Genomic DNA, 20314 nt, shown 5'->3' on the forward strand with positions numbered 1-20314 from the left:
CAATGCAGTAATAACCAACAAGTAATCTAACTAACAATTCCAAAACTACTGTCTTATACACAGTGTAAGGGGATAAAGAATATGTACATAAGGATATATGAATGAGTGATGGTACAGAACAGCATAGGCAAGATACAGTAGATGGTATCGAGTACAGTATATACATATGAGATGAGTATGTAAACAAAGTGGCATAGTTAAAGTGGCTAGTGATACATAAGGATGCAGTCGATGATATAGAGTACAGTATATACGTATGCATATGAGATGAATAATGTAGGGTAAGTAACATTATATAAGGTAGCATTGTTTAAAGTGGCTAGTGATATATTTACATAATTTCCCATCAATTCCCATTATTAAAGTGGCTGGAGTTGAGTCAATGTCAGTGTCAGTGTGTTGGCAGCAGCCACTCAATGTTAGTGGTGGCTGTTTAACAGTCTGATGGCCTTGAGATAGAAGCTGTTTTTCAGTCTCTCGGTCCCAGCTTTGATGCACCTGTACTGACCTCGCCTTCTGGGTGATAGCGGGGTGAACAGGCAGTGGCTCGGGTGGTTGATGTCCTTGATGATCTTTATGGCCTTCCTGTAACATCGGGTGGTGTAGGTGTCCTGGAGGGCAGGTAGTGATGCATTGTGCAGACCTCACTACCTGCTGGAGAGCCTTACGGTTGAGGGCGGAGCAGTTGCCGTACCAGGCGTGATACAGCCCGCCAGGATGCTCTCGATTGTGCATCTGTAGAAGTTTGTGAGTGCTTTTGGTGACAAGCCAAATTTCTTCAGCCTCCTGAGGTTGAAGAGGTCTTCACGATGCTGTCTGTGTGAGTGGACCAATTCAGTTTGTCTGTCTGTGATGTGTATGCCGAGGAACTTACAACTTGCTACCCTCTCCACTACTGTTCCATCGATGTGGATAGGGGGGTGTTCCCTCTGCTGTTTCCTGAAGTCCACAATCATCTCCCTAATTGATGCTCCGGCCCTGCGTTGTCCCCGACACATCGAGATGGAAGTGTATTCCATCTAGCCACAAGCGTACAAATATCATAACACCGGACAACATCATTTGATTTGTCGTATGGGATATGTGGGGGCCATAATGTTTGGGAGCCAAATTAACGTATCTTTTAGGTGAACAGAGAAAAAAACATCAGGCTCCCCAAAAATCTGAATGCCCATCACTATATTATTTGTATTTGGTAGAGCGTTCAGAGCGTACACCGGAAGCTCTGGCCGATGAGTAGGGTTGATCCGAGCGTTCTGACCTCACAACAGCAGTCAAACTCCCAAGCTAACTGGTTAAATTGGCTAGCTACTTCCAGACACAAAAAACACCGCACTCTGACCATTTTACTCGCCTTAGCAGAGCTGGTTAGGCTGTTTTCATGTTATCTAAAACGTTGGAGACTGTAACTGATGCTGGCAATAATTTCATAACGTTTTTTCCCCCGACGATAACGTATACAGGTCACATTCGACGGGTGTTGTGTATTTGTAAATCCATCTGTTTTATTCTGTGCTCTGGCACACTCAGACGAGGGCGCTCTGAAATCGGAATAGATAGAATCAGAGTGAATTTACGAAAGCACCCATAATTAGTTTGGCTGTCTGGAACGCAGCCACAACGCACAAAAAAGAACGAGCTAAATTATTTTATCCGCATCTGTGAGCTTGAGAGTGGCTAAATATCAAGCTAGACAGGATGAGGGGGTTACCTTTTTTTCTGTCTCTCCTTGTACTTCTGAAAATCGAATTAATCGTTGGAGTATGGAGGTAATTAAACTAACTACCCATTCTTCCCAAAATAAATTATCCAGCTAGATAACATGGGCGAACGTTATTAGCAAGTTCACGTAGCCTCTTCGTATCTTTTTAGCAAGCTAACTAAGCTTACAAAAAGGGGAGTATCAAGTAGATAACAATGTGTTCATGTTAATATAATACATTAATTTATTTTACAGATACAATAATATTTTGGAGGATGAAAACTTATTTACACTACAAAATGCGGTAAGTACTCTTAACTTCTAACTATTAGCAAAGACACTAGCTAACGCTAATGCTGGCTAGCTTTAACCAACAGGATACTAGATTGGTTCCACTAACAATTAATTAAAACAATTCAGGTGCATGGGAAGAATATGCATATGCTTGGAAGGAATATATATTTTATTATTGTAGAAATATATCAAATTAGTTACACACACTTTTCATATTATTACCCCAAGTATAAGGTTGTAAAAGCTACTCAGACTTCAGTGTGTTTAAAACTAGTTTTATATTTAGGTTTTCCTCAAGTACGATGGATCTGACTTTGTTGAATGGGAGTATCCAGAGTGTTGCAATGTCAACAACAAAAGGTAAAGGAAAAATATGATGAAACAGTCACCATTTGGTATCTGCAGATGTAGTGTATGTAATTATTGAACAATAGTTTACAGTTCCTCATTGGTTTTAAAGGATACCTTCATTGGCTTGACTTCTATCTGACACTATTGTTTTTAATGTGAACTCCACTTAGCTCCCCAAATGCCATCATGAAATGCACTTCTCCTGGTTTCCAAATGGTAAAGCCATTGGTGTCTGTAAGTACCTTCTCCATTTGAACTGAATGTTAACAAAAAATTGAACTGAATGTTAACAAAAAAAATATTTACTTGTAATACTTTCTATTGCATGATTTGAACAGTCACCAGAGGAAGAAGAGGCACGATATCTTTTCATCAGTGATTCATTTTTCAGTTTTATCTGGTATGCTGTAGTGCCTATTGACAGGTAAAATACTATTCTCTGTATTTTTGTAGAATATGGATTCTAGTTTTTGTGTGTTTTAATAATGGCCGTTTTAAATTGTTCTCATTTAGAGGTTCAGCAGAAACAAGCTCCAAGGTAAAATGTATTTTACAACACAAAGATTTAGTAATAAATGGCAGCTTAACAGGAAGATCATTAACCTTTTCAGCAATGTAAATTGTCTGTTTTTCTATCAGCAAGTGAGAATGTGGATCATTGATCCAGAGCAAGCAGACCCTGCTGAAATTAACAAGACTGCACTTGTACCCTCAACGGTGAGACCAGTTCTGGCATCGTCATCTCTGTCAGAAATTCATAAAAAGTATCTAAATTGTACCTACGATTTTCAGTTGCATTCTTGTCCCTCAGCAATCCAGATATATCACTAAGCACTTCTACAATAACGGACAGTACCCAGTGATCAAGTTCAAATCTAAGCAGACTCACTTGGGGCATTTCCAGAAAGATGGGTAAGCATACCACCCTAAGCCATATCATAAAAAAACGAATTCTGACATACAAATAATGCACAACATATACCCTCTACTATAGGTACTGGGAAGCAGTCATCCCTGGTGATGAAAGATTCAACGATTTTCACATTTATGGTCAGCCAATCAGTTTCCAGCTTCGCTTTGTCATAGACAGTCAGCACACGTTCTACTGGCCAGAACCTGCAGAGCCCAATGGGGAGAGGGAGGTGTCTTTGCGTCTGGCCCCAGGAAGCCCTTTATCCCTGGTGTGGGGCACCTGTGAGCTCTACCGCGGCCTGCTCCTCTCCGACACAGGCGCCCTCATAACCAAGAATGCTTTCCTCACCTCTGAGGAGCTGAAGGTGGACCCAGGAACTTTGCCTGTCCCTCCCGAGGGATATTTCACTGTGGACCAAGCTGCTCTTCTTGAGGACGGCATCATATTTAGAATAGATGGCGCCCTCTACTGGAGGGACAACCAGGATCGTGTGCTGACAGAACATCCTCAACTGCCCACGAGTGGAGTGATGGGCCTCTATCAAAGAACGTGCTGCGCTAGTAACTACCCTGTTCAGGTAAGCATCAGCTCCTCCCAAAGGGATTCAATGTGGTTAAATGTGAAAATCGAATTAAATATGAAAATCAAAGGTGTAGTCCTTCCATCTCCACATTTAATCACTTGTAAATAACGTAGGTTTAGTCCAAATAAGACAAAGTCATATATTGTTTCTCAATGCATTTTCTTCTGCGTTTTTAGGATGTGGAACTGAGCTCTTTAATTGTGTGGAAAGACAATTTGTTGCTTGTGGGTCCAAAGAAATTTAAAAACCCGGGTAGGGAGAATTTCCTAAAAATTGTGTTGAAGGTTCCTCCAAGAGTCACCTATTTAACAGCATCATTCGGTTCCCACCCGGCCTCCCTGGCCACTCTGGTGATGTACTCCGTCCCAGGCGCTATCTCACGCAACTTCCTCACCAGTTACAATGAACTGGTCCCTAGTTGGATAACCAGCACATTCATGACCAAGTTTAAGCTGAAGGACATCCCTAAAGGTCCATTTGAAATGCGCTTCCTGGAATCAGCCGATGCATCCCTGCTGCTGTGGAACAAAGAGACCATCCTCTATAGCTTTCACAATGACAACGAGTGGGGCGAGATCAGACCCTTCAACGCATCACATCTCAGTGCTGCAGCCTTTGGCAGTAAGATTCACCAAGTGACCTTGGGTAAGATCTCCTGAATCTTTTTGGTCAATTCCAAGACCTGCTGTGATTCTATTGGACTAAGTTGTATAATTTTTAAAATTTTTTAACTACACTAAACAAAAATATAAATGCAACATGCAACAATTTCAAAGATTTGACTGAGTTTGTTCATATAAGGAAATCAGTCAATTAAAATGAATTAATCAGGCCCTAATCTATGGATTTCTCATGCCTGGGTGTACAGATATGCATCTGTTGGTCACAGATGTTTTAACAAAAGGTAGGGGGGTGGATCAGAAAACCAGTCAGTATCTGGTATGACCACCATTTGCCTCATGCAGCGCAACACATCTTCGCATAGAGTTGATCAGGCTGTTGATTGTGACCTGTGGAATGTTGTCCCACTCCTCTTCAATGGCTGCGCGAAGTTGCTGGATATTTGCGGGAACTGGAACTTGACATGTGCTTCGCGAGGCAGCAGAAAGGTTTGCAGCATGGAGAAGGTCATTTTCGCTGTCTGGTTCCCTGCCCTGTTCGACCAAAGCGCTGATTGCTACTGGGACCTCCATGCTAAAAATGCTGAATGGAGACACATTGCCAATATTATTGGATTCCTTGGTCAGTTGAATGTGAAATAATTAGCTGGAAAGTGGAAGCTAGGTGCTGGCAATTTCTTAGCTAAGCTGTCTAGCAAAGGTGTTAGCTTTGTAATTAGATAGCTAGCTAACTGGCTTGACTGTTTATGAACTTCTGTTTGTACCACTGCACGGTAAAGCAACGCTCCAGTTAAAAATATTGAACGCATGCGGAACACAGAACGCACTGCAGCCTAGTGCGGCATCTCCAACGCATCGTTGCGGACAGCCCCATTAACAATGATTGACCTCCGTCAGAACGCAAAGAGTTTGACATGACATGAGGCTGAAGGCGGCTTATGGTAGAGAAATTAACATTTAATTCTCTGGCAACAGCTCTGGTGGACATTCCTGCAGAGGATTCCAATTGCACCCTGACTCAAAACGTGTGTGTGTGCATTGTGTTTTGTGACAAAACTGCACATTTTAGAGTGACCTGATATTGTCCCCAGCACAAGGTGCACCTGTGTAATAATCATGCTGTTTAATCAGCTTCTTGATATGCCACACCTGTCAGGTGGAAGGATTATCATGGTAAAGGAGAAATGCTCACTAACAGGGATTTTCGTACGGAAAATATTTGAGAAATAAGCTTTTTGTGCTTATGGAACATTTCTGGGATCTTTATTTCAGCTCATGAAACATGGGACCAACACTTAACATGTTGCGTTTATATTTTTATTCAGTATAGATGGTAATTTTCCATGAAGAAAAATTGCTTTAGTATTAGTATTTTTGTGGTAGTGGCGAACTGGTGAATGGAGGGATGAAAGGAGGTTAAGTTGGACTGATTGGTGTGATAAAGGAATATGGATGTGTCGTGTCTTTGGCTATGCCGGATTAAGTGATATGACATGCTATTCTATAAAATCCTTTCTCTGTAATTAATATTACCTGATTGAGCTAATCATGTAAATGTAATTAACTAGAAAGTCGGGGCATAATATTTATAGAACTGTTATCTTCCGAATAAACTCTTAAAGACCTAGTAATATTTTACATCAATAGCAGTCAATATTAATCGTCACCTTATTTCAGTCTCATCTGAAAGTTGTAAATTATTGGTTATCTTCACGAACCCTGAAGTTGGCTTTGTTCTGTAGTTATTAACTGAATCCTTCTTTTTTATTTTTTTATTTTACCCCCTTTTCTCCCCAATTTCGTGGTATACAATTGTTAGTAGTTACTATCTTGTCTCAACGCTACAACTCCCGTACAGGCTCGGGAGAGACGAAGGTCGAAAGCCATGTGTCCTCCGAAACACAACCCAACCAAGCCACACTGCTTCTTAACACAGCGTGCATCCAACCCGGAAGCCAGCCGCACCAATGTGTCGGAGGAAACACCGTGCACCTGGCGACCTGGTTAGCGTGCACTGCGTCCGGCCCGCCACAGGAGTCGCTGGTGCGCGATGAGACAAGGATATCCCTACCGGCCAAACCCTCCCTAACCCGGACGACGCTAGGCCAATTGTGCGTCGCCCCATAGACCTCCCGGTCGCGGCTGGCTGCGACAGAGCCTGTGGGCGAACCCGGAGTCTCTGGTGGCACAGCTAGCACTGCAAATTATCTGAATCCTTCTGACATCGGATCGTCATCCTAATGTACCCGGAACAGCTATTATCTGAATCCTGCTGACATCGGATCGTCATCCTAATGTACCCTGAACAGGAGGTTACATTTTCGTCAAGGGCTTATATAGTTGAGGGAGAAGGGTGTGTTTAATAGTTTATAGCCCATGTCTCTTCACAGGGGCGGGCCACTGATTGAGCAGAGCCCTAACCTTATGAAAACCCAAATCTCTCATTTGGAAGCTAAAATTACATTTAATCTTTTCACCAATAATTTTATATTTAAACATTTGAATTGCACAACAATTCCATGTGAATCTGATAACTATAATGTGTAGACTTTCCCAGATACAGTTTAGGTCATCCTGTCATTAGTCATAATGTCTCAGATGACAACCGAACTGACATCATATTCATTAAGTACCAACGCATATTTTCAACTGGTTCTATTACTGAAATATGGTTCCTTTCCCTCCACTTGTTTGATGTTCCCAGACTCTCTGTTTAACAAAGGCTATTCAAGAGTCCCTTCAAGAGGCTATTCAAGAGTCAAGAGAGATGGAAGGGAGAAAGGTCTTTTTGAGGGGGGGTCATAAACCTTACCTACAGGCCAACGTCATGACAGATCGTGTGTGTGTGTGGGGGGGGGGTAGTTATTGGTAGTAGTTATGGCTGTTTCGATTTCAGATTTGAACATCAGAGAAGTAGACCAAGGTGTCATACCCTCTCATTTTTGTCTACGGTGTGTTGTCAGGGAAAGTGAAGGTCGCTGATTTGAGTCAAAAGGTGGTTCGTAGACCGGCAACGTCGAGCGCTGGAGAGGGTGAGCGGGAGTAGGCGTGACATAAGATGAGTAGCGTGCAGAATGATAATAATAACTATATGGTAATTGTACATGTAGTACAGTTTCTGGAACTTGCGTTACTTCTTTAAAAATATTTTTGTAGTAATGGTAGAAGTTTTACTTTACTATTTAATTCAAGCAAAGCAGTTTTAAACTATGTTAAGTTTTGAAAAACGTTATAGTAGTGGTAGTGTCTGCAGTAGTAAAGGTGGGGACTAGATATAGTTGGAAAAAGTAGGTAGATGAAAGGTTAGGATAGCCTGAACATATGTACGTTGGTTTGGTGTCTCTTGCTTGAATTGTTCAAGAGTTAGGGAAAGGGGATACCTAGTCAGTTGTACAATTGAATGCCTTCAACTAAAATGTCTCTTCCGCATTTAACACAACCCTTTTGAATCAGAGAGGTGCGGGGGGCTGCCTTAAATCGACATACACGTCCCCGCGCCCGAGGAACAGCGGGTTAACTGCCTTGCTCAGGGGCAACAGATTGTTTACCTTGTCAGCTCAGGGAGCCCAAAGCTCTAACCACTAGGCTACCTAATGTTGGTGTTATTTAATGCAAATGTACAGTGCATTCGGGAAGTATTCAGACCCCTTGACTTTTTCCACATTTTGTTAAGTTACAGCCTTATTCTTTAATGGATTCAATCGTTTTTCCCTCATCGGTCTACACACAATAGCCCATAATGACAAAGCAAAAACAGCAAATAAAAATAATAACTTAAATATCACATTAACATAAGTATTCAGACCATTTACTCAGTTTTTTGTTGAAGCACCTTTGCCAGCGATTACAGCCTTGAGTCTTCTTGGGTATGACGCTACAAGCTTGGCACACCTGAATTTGGAGAGTTTGCAAAGATACTTTCAGTTTTCTCCAGAGATGTTCTATCGTGTTCAAGTCCAGGCTCTGGCTGGGCCACTCAAGGACATTCAGAGACATGTCCCAAAGCCAATCCTGCATTGTCTTGGCTGTGTGCTTAGGGTTGTTGTCCTGTTGGAAGGTGAACCTTCGCCCCAGTCTGAAGTCCTGAGCGCACTGAAGCAGGTTTTCATCAAGGATCTCTCTGTACATGCTGCCACCACCATGTTTCACTGTAGGGATGGTGTTTTTTCCAGACGTGAAGCATGGCAATCAGGCCAAAGAGTTCAATCTTGTTTTCGTCAGAGTCCTTTAGGTGCCTTTTGGCAAACATCAAGCGGGCTGTCGTGTGCCTTTTTTCTGAGGAGTGGTTTCCGACTGCCCACTCTACCATAAAGGCTTGATTGGTGGAGTGCTGCAGAGATGGTTGTCCTTCTGGAAGGTTCTCCCATCTCCACAGAAGCTGTCAGAATGACAATCGGGTTCTTAGTCACTTCCCTGACCAAGACCCTTCTCCCCTGATTGCTCAATTTGGCCGGGCGGCAAGCTTTAGGAAGAGTCTTTGTGGTTCCAAACTTCTTCCATTTAAGATTGATGGAGGCCGCGGTGTGGTCTCCCATTGTCATTATGGGGTAGATTGATGAGGAAAACAACATGAATTGAATAAATGTTAGAATACGGCCATAACGGCACAAAAAAATGAAAAAGTCAAGGGGTTTGAATACTTTCCAAATGCACTGTATATAGTTACAGTTGATAAAAGTTGTAAAGATTTTGAAGTTAGGATAACCTGAACCTGTGAAAGTTGGCTTGTTTTTTAAATTTATTTTACCTTTATTTAACCAGGCAAGTCAGTTAAGAACAAATTCTTACTTTCAATGACGGCCTAGGAACAGTGGGTTAACTGCCTGTTCAGGGGCAGAACGACAGATTTGTACCTTGTCAGCTCGGGGGTTTGAACTCGCAATCTTCCGGTTACTAGTCACACACTCTAACCACTAGGCTACCCTACCGCCCCGGGGTGTCGCTAGCTTGAACGGTTCAAGAATTACTGTTGACTTCTTGTTTACAAATGTATGCACATTTATTTAGTTATAGTTTATAAATGTCTTAAAGAATTTCATAGCCTGAATGTTTTAAAGTTGGTCTTGTAGCTTAATTGGCCAATGAGCAGGACCATTTTCAATTGCTACCTCTGTATTCCTATGGTTCTCATTCAAACCCATCTTAATTTATGCACATTTAATGGTTATAGTTCAAAAATGATATATACTGGAGTATCAAAAGTCTTTTGACAACAAGCAATCTAAGTAGGGTCCGTCTAAACATCTCACCGTTGATTTGGAGTTAATAGCGGTGAAAGAGGAGATGGGTCTCAATTTTTTAAAATTTGTAACATTCTAGTCTATTGAATTGCATTGCAATTGAATGCATTGGTATCCATTGCAATGGCTCGATTTGTGCTGCTCAATGATGCGATACGAGAGTGCTCTTAGCTGATGTTAGCTACAGTACCTGCTTTTCGTCACTAAACTCTTGACAAACAGCTGTAACCTCTTTATCTACCTTTGTGTGAGTATCCATAGCAAGAGTTCTGTTTGAGCTGCTCAATGAGTACGGTTACATGTACACAATAATGAGATTATTGTGGATATTCAGATTTATAAGAAGAATGATTTCCCTAATAATCGTGTTTACATGGACACATCTGAAATCAGGCTACCTAATGCCACTAACACAACGTGCCATTGGAACACAGGAGTGATGATTGCTGATAATGGGCCTATGCAGACATTTCATAAAAAATCTGGCGTTTCCAGCTACAATAGTCATTTACAACATTAACATTGTCTGCACTATTTATGTTACATTTTATGTTATTTTAATGGACAAAAAATGTGCTTCTCTTTCAAAAAACAAGGACATTTCTAAGTTACCCCAAACATTCAGTTGTTCTGAACTTACTCACGCTAAAGAGGGAGGTTCGTTGGGCTTGTGCTAGCACATTGGCAGATCAAATACACAGCTGGAATGCCGATTTTAAGGTGTTACATATCCTAATAATTCGAAAGATTGCTCAGAAAACCAGTTGTTTTAATCAGCGCATGCTTACTTCGATTTTGACCTTACGCCCATAAAGATAAGCAGAGTAAAGTGTTTACATGACTATTGCATAATCTGCCTACTGTTGTAATCATTTTAATATCAAATTATTATTGTGCATGTAAACATACTCAATGATGTGACATAACAGAGCTGTTAACTGACGCTATCTATCTTATTTTTCATCACTCTAAACAACAAACACCTGCAATTTTTTATTGGTATAAGATGTATTTTTTTCAAAGCCAGATGTCAATAGCAATGAAGTAGAGGAAGATTTCATACCCTCTACATTTTTTCTGAATTGTTGGAAGTGGTCAAAACGGTGGCAGTTTGGGAAAAATGTGTTAATCAGATTTATTTATAAAGTCCTTCTTACATCAGCTGATATCTCAAAGTGCTGTACAGAAACCCAGCCTATGCAGGTGCAATGCAGGGTAGAAGCGCGGTGGCTAGGAAAAACTCCAGTTACTAAAACAACTATCGTGAGATACGTTGCAGATATTTTTGTTCTGCTGACAGATTGGAATAGCAGAGAAGTAGATGATTTCATCCCCTCTCACTTTTTGTCAAACCTATTGGGAAAGTGGTTAAAAGTTCAGTTGTTTATAAAAATGTGAGTACATTTTGTTGATGCGGTTACTTAAACAGCTGTAACGTTTGACCGGTACCAGATAATTCTGATATTATTTCAGATTTGAATAGCAGAGAAGTAGAAGAAGATTTCTTTAGTTTGGAAAGGCTTCTACATGGAACCCCAAAAAACAGTTCTACTTGGAACCAAAAGGGTTCTCCTATGGGGATAGCCGAAGAACCCGTTTGTTTACCTTCCAGATAGCATTTTTTTTTCTAAAAGTGTAGTTGTACATTTTATTGGTGTGCATCTTCTTTTACTTTCTGCCTCAGATCACTCCTGGAATATGCTGGTGAAGATGGAGAACAATATCCTGTTCTACTGTAAAGTGGGCATGCACGAGGTGGTGCGCTTGCACAAGTGGATGGAGCCGGACAGTCGCATGGTCCTCTACCTCAACCAGAAAGAGCAGATCAACATGCTCACCCTGACACCTGAGGGGCTGCACGTCCAGAAGTACCCCATGATGATGGAGACTAAGAGCGCCATGAAGGGCAGCTACCATGACTGTCCCTTCATCTCCTTTGAGCACAGTATGAACACCATTTCCTATAACATGGATAAGGGAGACCAGATGGTTCTGTGGGCTCAGATAGTCTACCCAGAGGGAAAAGGTGTGCACGTGAAGTTCCTCAGCAACAATGCGGACCTGCTTTATATTGAGCAGAAGTCTCACTTTGAGGGTGTGAACAGTGTGGACACAGTGAACACGGTGAGGCTGTTACTGTATTGATTATGTCATATACAGTGCTGCTCTTTACAGATTTCCTTTCAACAGATTTGTAGCATGTTTTGTTCTGCTGAACTTTGCTAATGCTCAGTGAAATGGATACATGACGAGTTACCATGTCTACATTTCTAAATACTTATTTGATGCTTTTATTTGATTTTTCAGACATTTATAATCAGCCAGAAAGTGGATTACAGTGACGCAACGAGTTACACACATTTGACGTCAGTCCTTTTTGTTTGTCAATTTGTGATAGATGTTCATTCAAAGGCTTAATTTATCAGTTTTGGGAATATATTCACATAAACTGCTAATTTACCTCACAGAAAAAAAACAAGTGGCATTGTTACCCTGGAACTAGTACCCAACCAGATTGGCAACACTTGTAATTTGCCAATGAGTCGGGTAACAATTTTTCAAACATATTCAACAGTTACTGCATCTATATTTTACTGTAGCACATTGTTATTTACCAACTCTCATATTGTTGACAGATATCTCATTTTAATGTTGGCTGCCCACCAAATAGACATATCCGTGTTGCTAGGTAAGTGGAAACTATTCTGTAAGATTTATATTCTCTAGACAGAGTTAGTGTGACTGATCTATTCTTTAACTGATAAACGTTCATGCTTTTACCCAAAGTGACTTACAGTCATGCATGCATTTTACATATTGGTGATCCCGGGAATCAAAGCCACTATCCTGGCGTCACAAGTACCATGCTCTACCCACTGAGCTACAAAGGACCGCATTGTAGTGATGCCTTCTTGTTATTTCCAGGCCTTGGGGAATGCCTTGCGAGATGTACAGCCTCACCAACTACACCATTTTAGGGTAATCAAGGATGTTGAGGGACTGTATTATCTCCTATTAGTATCAGTTCTCTGCATTCAAACATTCTCTTTCATCTTAGGTCTGTACTCAGAGATCCACAACAAGACGATATTGTAAGTAATTTAGTTTGCGGTTGTCAGAAATACACCGTACTAAATGTTCCTGTTTGCTAGTATAGATATGTACTGTAACTACTATAGCTAGTATTGCACCTGAGGCTAGAAATGGAAATAGAGTATTAAAATTTGGACATTTTAGTGTTGTAGTTAACTTACTGTAAACATCACATTTATGTCATTTTTTATAAAAGTTAAATTGCCTTCATCATTGATTATGCATTTATTATTGTTATAGGTTGTGCATTACGACTGGGAGAAATTTGGATGTCTACTCAAAACGCACTATAAAAATCCATTTCTCCCAAGCATTGACCTGTAAGTCAAAAAAATAAAATGATACATTAACAGGAATGACTAAAACTATCAGAGGAATTCTTATTGGTTCACATATTTCTATGCGTGATTACATTTTTTTTTATGTATTCAGGTACGATGGAGACAACTATGTTAGAAACGTCGACGCCAACTTCATAGTATGGGACAGATTTGGTCGGAAGGACTATTCTTTTAATGCAACCATGCGCCAGGTACAGTTTATACTCCTCTATCAAATAAGTGAACCTGGGGTGGATTTGAATTTTCCTTACCGGTATGCTCACTGGGGCTCCTTCAGGTTGCCTGTCTCCGTGAATCTCAGACCTGGATCTCCATGCTGACTGTGGGGAAAAGCCTGGAGGAGGCCTGGGGTCCGGAGGTACAGAGCTGTACTCTTTATATACTGTAGTTCTCATGATCTGTATACATTTCTACCAGAATGCCACAATGCCAGAAACGTTGTTCTATAAACGTATTTTCTTCTTATCCCCGTTCCAGAGCTACAGGACTTGTTTTAAGGTCAGCCCTGGCAAGTTGGGGAACCTGGACCAGCCTTATGAAATAATGAACAGAAGCTCCAAAAATTTTCTGACATTTTCCCAGGTGGACAGTGCTACCTATGTGTTTAATGTCAAGATACTGGACCCCAATTACAGGTGAATGACCACTGTCCAGGGTTGGGGTCAATTCCAATTTCATTCCAATTAAATTCTTGAATTCACTCATCAAGTGGAGAATTTATGTTGAATTAAATTTGAAACGTCAACAACCTTCAAGTTATGGAATTGGAATTAGACTGTTTGGACTGTTTGAATTAGTATTATAAAAACATTTAATCTATTGAATTGGAATTTGATATTTATAAATTTCCCAGTCAATGGAATTAATGGACTTGGTTTTAAAAGTTGACTGCAGGATTAAAAAAAAAAAAAATAATAATAATAATTTGAAATTGCATTTACCGGTATATAATTCCAATATAGCTAGGCTGAATGGTGGCATGATCAGCCTGAAACCCTGAGGGGAATTGAATTATAATTTGTGCAATTGTTGGGGGATAATGTTGAATTGGGAATAGAGATGTGGGAATTTACCTGACATTGGAATTGAGAGGAATTTAATGATCTCTGAATTCAAAGACTGACCTGGAATTTGAATTTAATTCAATTGAATTTACAAGGAGAGAGAATTTAATTTGTGGAATGCATCCCAACCCTGCCACTGTCCTGTGGTTTTATTGGGACCCCCCAGTGGTTGCAGAACAAATAACTTACTCCATCCCCTTTGAACCGAAACAAACGCACACAAATCTAATTTTATTGGTCACATGCTGATACAACCGGTGTAGACTTTACAGTATAATTCTTACTTATGAGCCCATTCCCAACAATGCAGAGTTAAAAAGTAAGACAAATATTTGCTTAATAAAGAAGGAAATAGTTACACCATAACAAGGCTATATACAAGGAGTACCAAGACTGAGTCAATGTGCAGGGGTATAAGGTAATTGAGGTAATACAGTATGTACACATGTGTAGGGGTAAAAGTGACTAGGCCATCAGAATATACACTGACAAAAATATAAACGCAACATCCAGCAATTTCAAAGATTTTACTGAGTTACAGTTCAAGGAAATCAGTCAATTTAAATAAATAAATTATGCCCGAAACTATGGATTTCACATGACTGGGAATAGATATGCATCTGTTGTTCACAGAGACCTTAAAAAAAATAGGGATGTGGATCAGAAAACCTCAGTATCTGGTGTGAACACATCTCCATCTAGAGTTGTTCAGGCTGTTGATTTCTGGTCTTTGGAATGTTGTCCCACTCCTCATTAATGTCTGTGCGAAGTTGCTGGATATTGTCGGGAAATGGAACACGGTGTCATACACAACGATCCAGAGCATCCCAAACATGCTCAATGGGTGACATGTTTGGCTAGTATGCAGGCCATGGAAGAACTGGGACATTTTCAGCTTATGGTAGAGAAATGAACATTCAATTCTGCCTACAGCTCTGGTGGACATTGCTGCAGTCAGCATGCCAATTGCACGTTCCCTCAACTTGACAACTGTGGCATTGTGTTGTGTGACAAAACTGTACATTTTAGAGTGGCCTTTTATTGTCCCCAGCACAAGGTGCACCTGTGTAATGATCATGTTTAGTCAGCTTCTTGATATGCTCCACCTGTCAGATGGATGGATTATCTTGGAAAAGTAGAAATTCTCACTAACGGATGTAAACAACTTTGTTTGAGAGAAGTAAGCTTTTTGTGAGTATGGAACATTTCTGGGATCTTTTATTTCAGCTCGTGAAACAACACTTTACATGTTGTGTTTATTTTAGTTCAATGTAGAATAAACTGAGTAGCAGCAGCGTGTGTGAAAGTGTCTAATGTGAGTGTGGCGTCAATAAGCATGTGTGTGTTGGGAGTGTCAGTGTAGTATGTGAGTGTGTGGGTAGAGTCGAGTGACTGCATCAAGACGGTGCAAAATAATTAAGATAAATAATAAAGGGGGTCAGTGTAAATTGTCTGGGTAGCTATTTGGTTAACTGTTCAGCGGTCTTACAGATTGGGGGTTTTGGTCCCAGACTTTGCGCATCTGTACCGCTTGCCATGTGGTAGCAGAGAGAAGTCTATTTTTAGGACCTTCCTCTTACACCGCCTGGTATAAAGGTCCTGCATGGCAGGGAGTTTGACCCTAGGGAGGTACTGGGGCATACGCAGTACCCTCTGTAGCGCCTTGCGTTTGGATGCCGAGCAGTTGCCATACCAAGCGTTGATGCAGCCTGTCAAGATGCTCTCAATGGTGCCGCTATAGAACTTTTTGAGGATCTCAGGGCCCATGACAAATCTTTTCAGCCTCCTGAGAGGGAAAAGATGTTGTCGTGCCATCTTAACAACTGTTGGTGAGTTTGGACCATGATAGATCCTTAGTTATGTGGACACTGAGGAACTTGAAGCTCTCGACCCGCTCCACTATAGCCCCGTCGATGTAAATGGGGGCGTGTTTGGCCCTCAGTTTTCTGTAGTCCACAATCATTTCTTTGTCTTGCCCACATTGAGGGAGAGGTTGTCCTGGCACCACACTGCCAGGTCTCTGACATCCTCCCTATAGGCTGCCTCATCATCATTGGTGATCAGGCTTACTTAATGATGGTGTTGGAATCATAGATATGTTTTTGGTTGTTGAATCAATTAGATTAATCACATTTCAAGCTTATCTTTCAAATGAACTTCATATCAGAATATTTTGGCAAGTAAACTGGCTAAGTCATTGATCCTGCTTTGTAGTATACACCTCAGAAATGTATTTAGGTGACATTGTTGAGTGGACTTGTTTGTGTGACTTACATGTGTGCATGCCTAGAAAGTCATTGGTCCCTGCTGATAATTTATTGTAGTAACAGGTGGCAGCTGTCAAACACATTTTAACCTCATGTCTGTCGGTGCTTTTCAGCAGGTCCTGGTATTTTTCTATACCAAAGATTAAAATAAAATGGAACACTGCCTTCAACCAGCTTCATCTATTTTCTCTTCTCAGCTTCTGTGATCTTCATGCTGTGTTTGCAGTCCAGACCTATGGCATTACAATTCCGTAAGTTATGGGGCAGAGAAAATGGCTATGATAAATAACCTGACATATTTGTTAAATGTTCTAGGTCAATTGTGCACCAACTATCTTTGCATTCTTTTTCATTTCAGGAAGTATCAGCATCTAACTACATATGTGGCCATTGTTTTTACCCTTTTCTCACTCTGTATACTGGGCTACAGTTACTGTCGATATGTGACTATTTTCAGGAATCTGCTGGCAACCAAAAGGCATAAATATGAATAGGTCATTCAAATACTTTCACTAAAAGTGGTTTTATTTCAATCTTACTATTTGTAATTATATGTTTAATGTCAGTTATGTATTTTTGAGTAAAGTATTTTATAGATTGTTATGGTCTCCAACATGTCTCTGCAGTTAATGAAATTGAAATAAGATGTTTAAGAACCAATCCCAAAAGTAATGTTTAACTTTGAACTTTTTGTCTTGATTTCTTGGTGCTTTTTCAAAAATTGTATAATAAACCAAGGAGAATATAAACCAAAGCTGGGTAGTTATGTCTAACCTTCAGTTGTCATTCATGACTATTTTGCTAGATTAGATGGATTATTTAAAGCAATAGCTATTTGATGACGTTTCTCAGAGTCTTCATAAGATGTATTTATAAATGTTAGGTTGATTAATGGATAGCTGTGAAATCAGCGATTTCCATGTTGATTAAACGACTGTCGATGTATCGTTACAAAGCGCTTCACTACAGCACGACAGTGGCCACCCGTTATCTGAGAATTGTGTACATTTTCAGTTGGATATTTTTGTGGGGAAATAATATTCAACTTCGAAAAATAGTTATTAGAAGATATTTCATTTTGATGTTTAAATGGCAATTTCACGCAGAAAAGATGCACGCTCACTAACAACTCTATATCATCGCAAACTGTCCCCAGTCAGTACTGTAGCTATATTGCCAGCCAGCCGACTGCCTTGCACAGCTGTTTGCTTATGGAGAAAATTGCACAAAGCTTTCGGATGCGGGACTCTTGTGAACTACTTGCTGAACTGAAGGTATAATTTGCCTGTTTGTACTATTAACCTAGTAGTTAGGAAGCTAGCTAACTAGATAAAACCAGTGCAACAAATAAGTAAAAATAACTAGTTAGAGTGTGTGCATCGAAAAAGAAAACTGGCGAAAGTGCATCAGGACCCGAAGAAATTCCTTATGGCAAACGAGATGATCATTTTGAACGTTTATGATATGGTAAGTTAATGTTCCATTTAAATTGCTTAAATGTAAGAACACTAACCAAAATACAGCAACTCGCACCTAACGTATTTCCGAACGACCGGTATTTAATTGACCTAACGTTAACTTTAAAGCGAGCTAGCTATCCAGCTAGCTACTGTAGCTAACAAGACTCGTGTTTGAAGCGTAGGATGGATGAAGCATTGGAAGAGCCCCGAAATATTGCTGATGTATGGAAATGTTAACCCCCAAATTAAGGGTTTAACTGGGCTAACAGGGTCAGGATGTTTGACTGTCTCCGGCTGCGTCTGTTTTGTAATCTGGCCAAATCATGATCTGCCTTTCGGCGGGAAACAAAAACAGCCAGCACAGAGTCTGACTGTCATGGGGAAACCGAGGTAAAGACAGTTCCAGGTTGGATATTCGCCTGTAGGTTTCCTTACGTCCTCCAACAGCAGTTAAGGACCGAAAACATTTAGTCGATTTACATCTCGCACTATTTTAAATTATGTATTTACTTTTTTGAATTTCAAAAGCTCTTTGGCTGTATGACCTACTGACTTCAAACAAGGTTCATAATGTACACTCAGTGGGCATACACATTGCACACCCTTTAGTTTGTTCATTTTCATCTCGCACCGTTTTACATGAATTTTTCAAACTAACATTTCAATAAGTCCTTGGTCATGTGACCTACTGACTTAAAACAAGGTTCAGAATGTACACTGACTACCCTTATATATTGCACACACCTTAGTTTGTCCATTTTCATCTCACTCGATTTTACATTAATTTTTAAAACGTTAACATTTCAATAGCTTCTTGGTCATGTAACCTACTGACTTCAAACAAGGTTCAGAATGTCCACTCAGTGGGCCTACACATTGCACAACCTTTAGTTTGTCCATTTTCATCTCACATGTTTTTACATTTATTTTTCCAAATTTTAAATCTTCAATAGCTCTTTGGTCATGTGACCTACTGGACTCAAACTTTAGAATGTCCACGGACTAGCCTTATATATTGCACACTCTTGTTTGTGTACTGTGAAATCATCTGGTGTAATGTACATTTTTCATAGTTTTAAATTTCAATAGCTTCTTGGTCATGTCAATTATACACCTAAGAAGCGTGCAGTAGATATACACCCATATTGCATAACATCTAGTTCAAGTCAATAGCTACCTTTCAGTCTGCTTTGCGCATGTCTAAAAGTGACAGCCAGCAGCCAAGAGTTTTTCACACTATGTCATAAAAACTTACATGCTTACTTGCTTACATATATTCTTGTGGTGTGCCTTCCCTGCTGGTTTCTTTTTACCCTTCTTCTTTGTCTCAAGTAATTATCTGGGAGGCTGGAAATACTTTGACCTGCATTTGTGAGGTGAGTATTTTCTTTGTCTCTATGCCCACTGCTCCTCTTCCTGGTCCAACGGCTTGTTGCGGTAGGGGGATTTAGTGAACAGTGATTCTGGCAGATCATGTTTTATTATGTGCTCCATATACCTTCCTTGGAGGGTGGCATGCATTTTCAAAATGAATTCAGCTGGATGGAGGAATTTCTTCTTTTGCAAAATGGAATGCTTCATTATCCAGAACTACTGTTCCACATAGCAGTTGGTGTCCTGTGATTTCGCTGATTGCAATGTTGTGTTGGTCACATTACAATATCTTGTAAGGTTACCCAGCAGTATTCCACTCCATAGGGGGAAAATGGCCATGTAAGTGTCCATTAGAACATTGATTATCCCAGGGCAGAAGACTCCTTCAGACTCCTTCAGAAGACTCTGCAAATGTTTAAGAACTGACATGAATTTAAAACCTGTTATGGCTGCATCCCTTTGTTCTCAATTTCCGCTTGAAGACATACCCAAATCTAACTGTCTGTAGCTCAGCCCCAGAGGCAAGGATATGCATATTCTTGGTATTATTTGAATGGAAACATTCTGAAGTTTGTGGAAATGTTAATTGAATGTAGGAGAATATAACACAGTAGATCTGGTGGAAGAAAAGAGAAAGAAAGAGCATACGTTTTCTGTTTTTTATTGTTGTAGTGTCATCTTTTACATGTACTAGAATAGGATGCTGGAGATAATTTTGATGGATAACACAAGAGGGCAACTGTAGGTGTGCAAAGTTTCAGACTGATAACTTCAGGAATGGGTAAGCTACATGACATTTAGCATGAAGTCACCCAGGTGTCCCACACAAGTTGCCCAAATGTACCCAAGTTGCAGAATTGGTGAAATGACATAACTATATACAGCAGTGCAAATAACTATATACAACATATCAAGCAATTCTAACACACACACACACACAAAAAAACAGTACACCCTTTGGAAGTCCTTGTCACAATATTTTGCTGCCTGTGCCATGTCCCATATCAGTCTC

At 40.3% G+C, this 20314-nt stretch overlaps 1 protein-coding gene across 1 annotated transcript; it reads left to right on the forward strand.

Moving 5' to 3' along the window:
- Positions 1-1246: 1246 nt before the first annotated feature.
- LOC115115914 (cation channel sperm-associated auxiliary subunit epsilon) lies at positions 1247-17222 on the forward strand. Its single transcript, XM_029644396.2, has 22 exons — positions 1247-1769; positions 1958-2006; positions 2283-2356; positions 2518-2581; positions 2686-2771; positions 2861-2885; positions 2987-3064; positions 3159-3259; positions 3342-3837; positions 4020-4488; positions 11388-11827; positions 12011-12069; positions 12172-12250; positions 12340-12392; positions 12629-12682; positions 12762-12795; positions 13037-13116; positions 13229-13328; positions 13415-13495; positions 13615-13772; positions 16666-16719; positions 16827-17222. The coding sequence occupies exons 1-22, from the start codon at positions 1699-1701 to the stop codon at positions 16960-16962; spliced, it is 2841 nt and encodes a 946-aa protein (XP_029500256.2). The 5' UTR covers positions 1247-1698; the 3' UTR covers positions 16963-17222.
- The last annotated feature ends 3092 nt before the right edge of the window (positions 17223-20314 follow it).

Source organism: Oncorhynchus nerka, linkage group LG28 (genome assembly GCF_034236695.1).
Source record: "Oncorhynchus nerka isolate Pitt River linkage group LG28, Oner_Uvic_2.0, whole genome shotgun sequence".
Lineage (NCBI taxonomy): Eukaryota > Metazoa > Chordata > Actinopteri > Salmoniformes > Salmonidae > Oncorhynchus > Oncorhynchus nerka.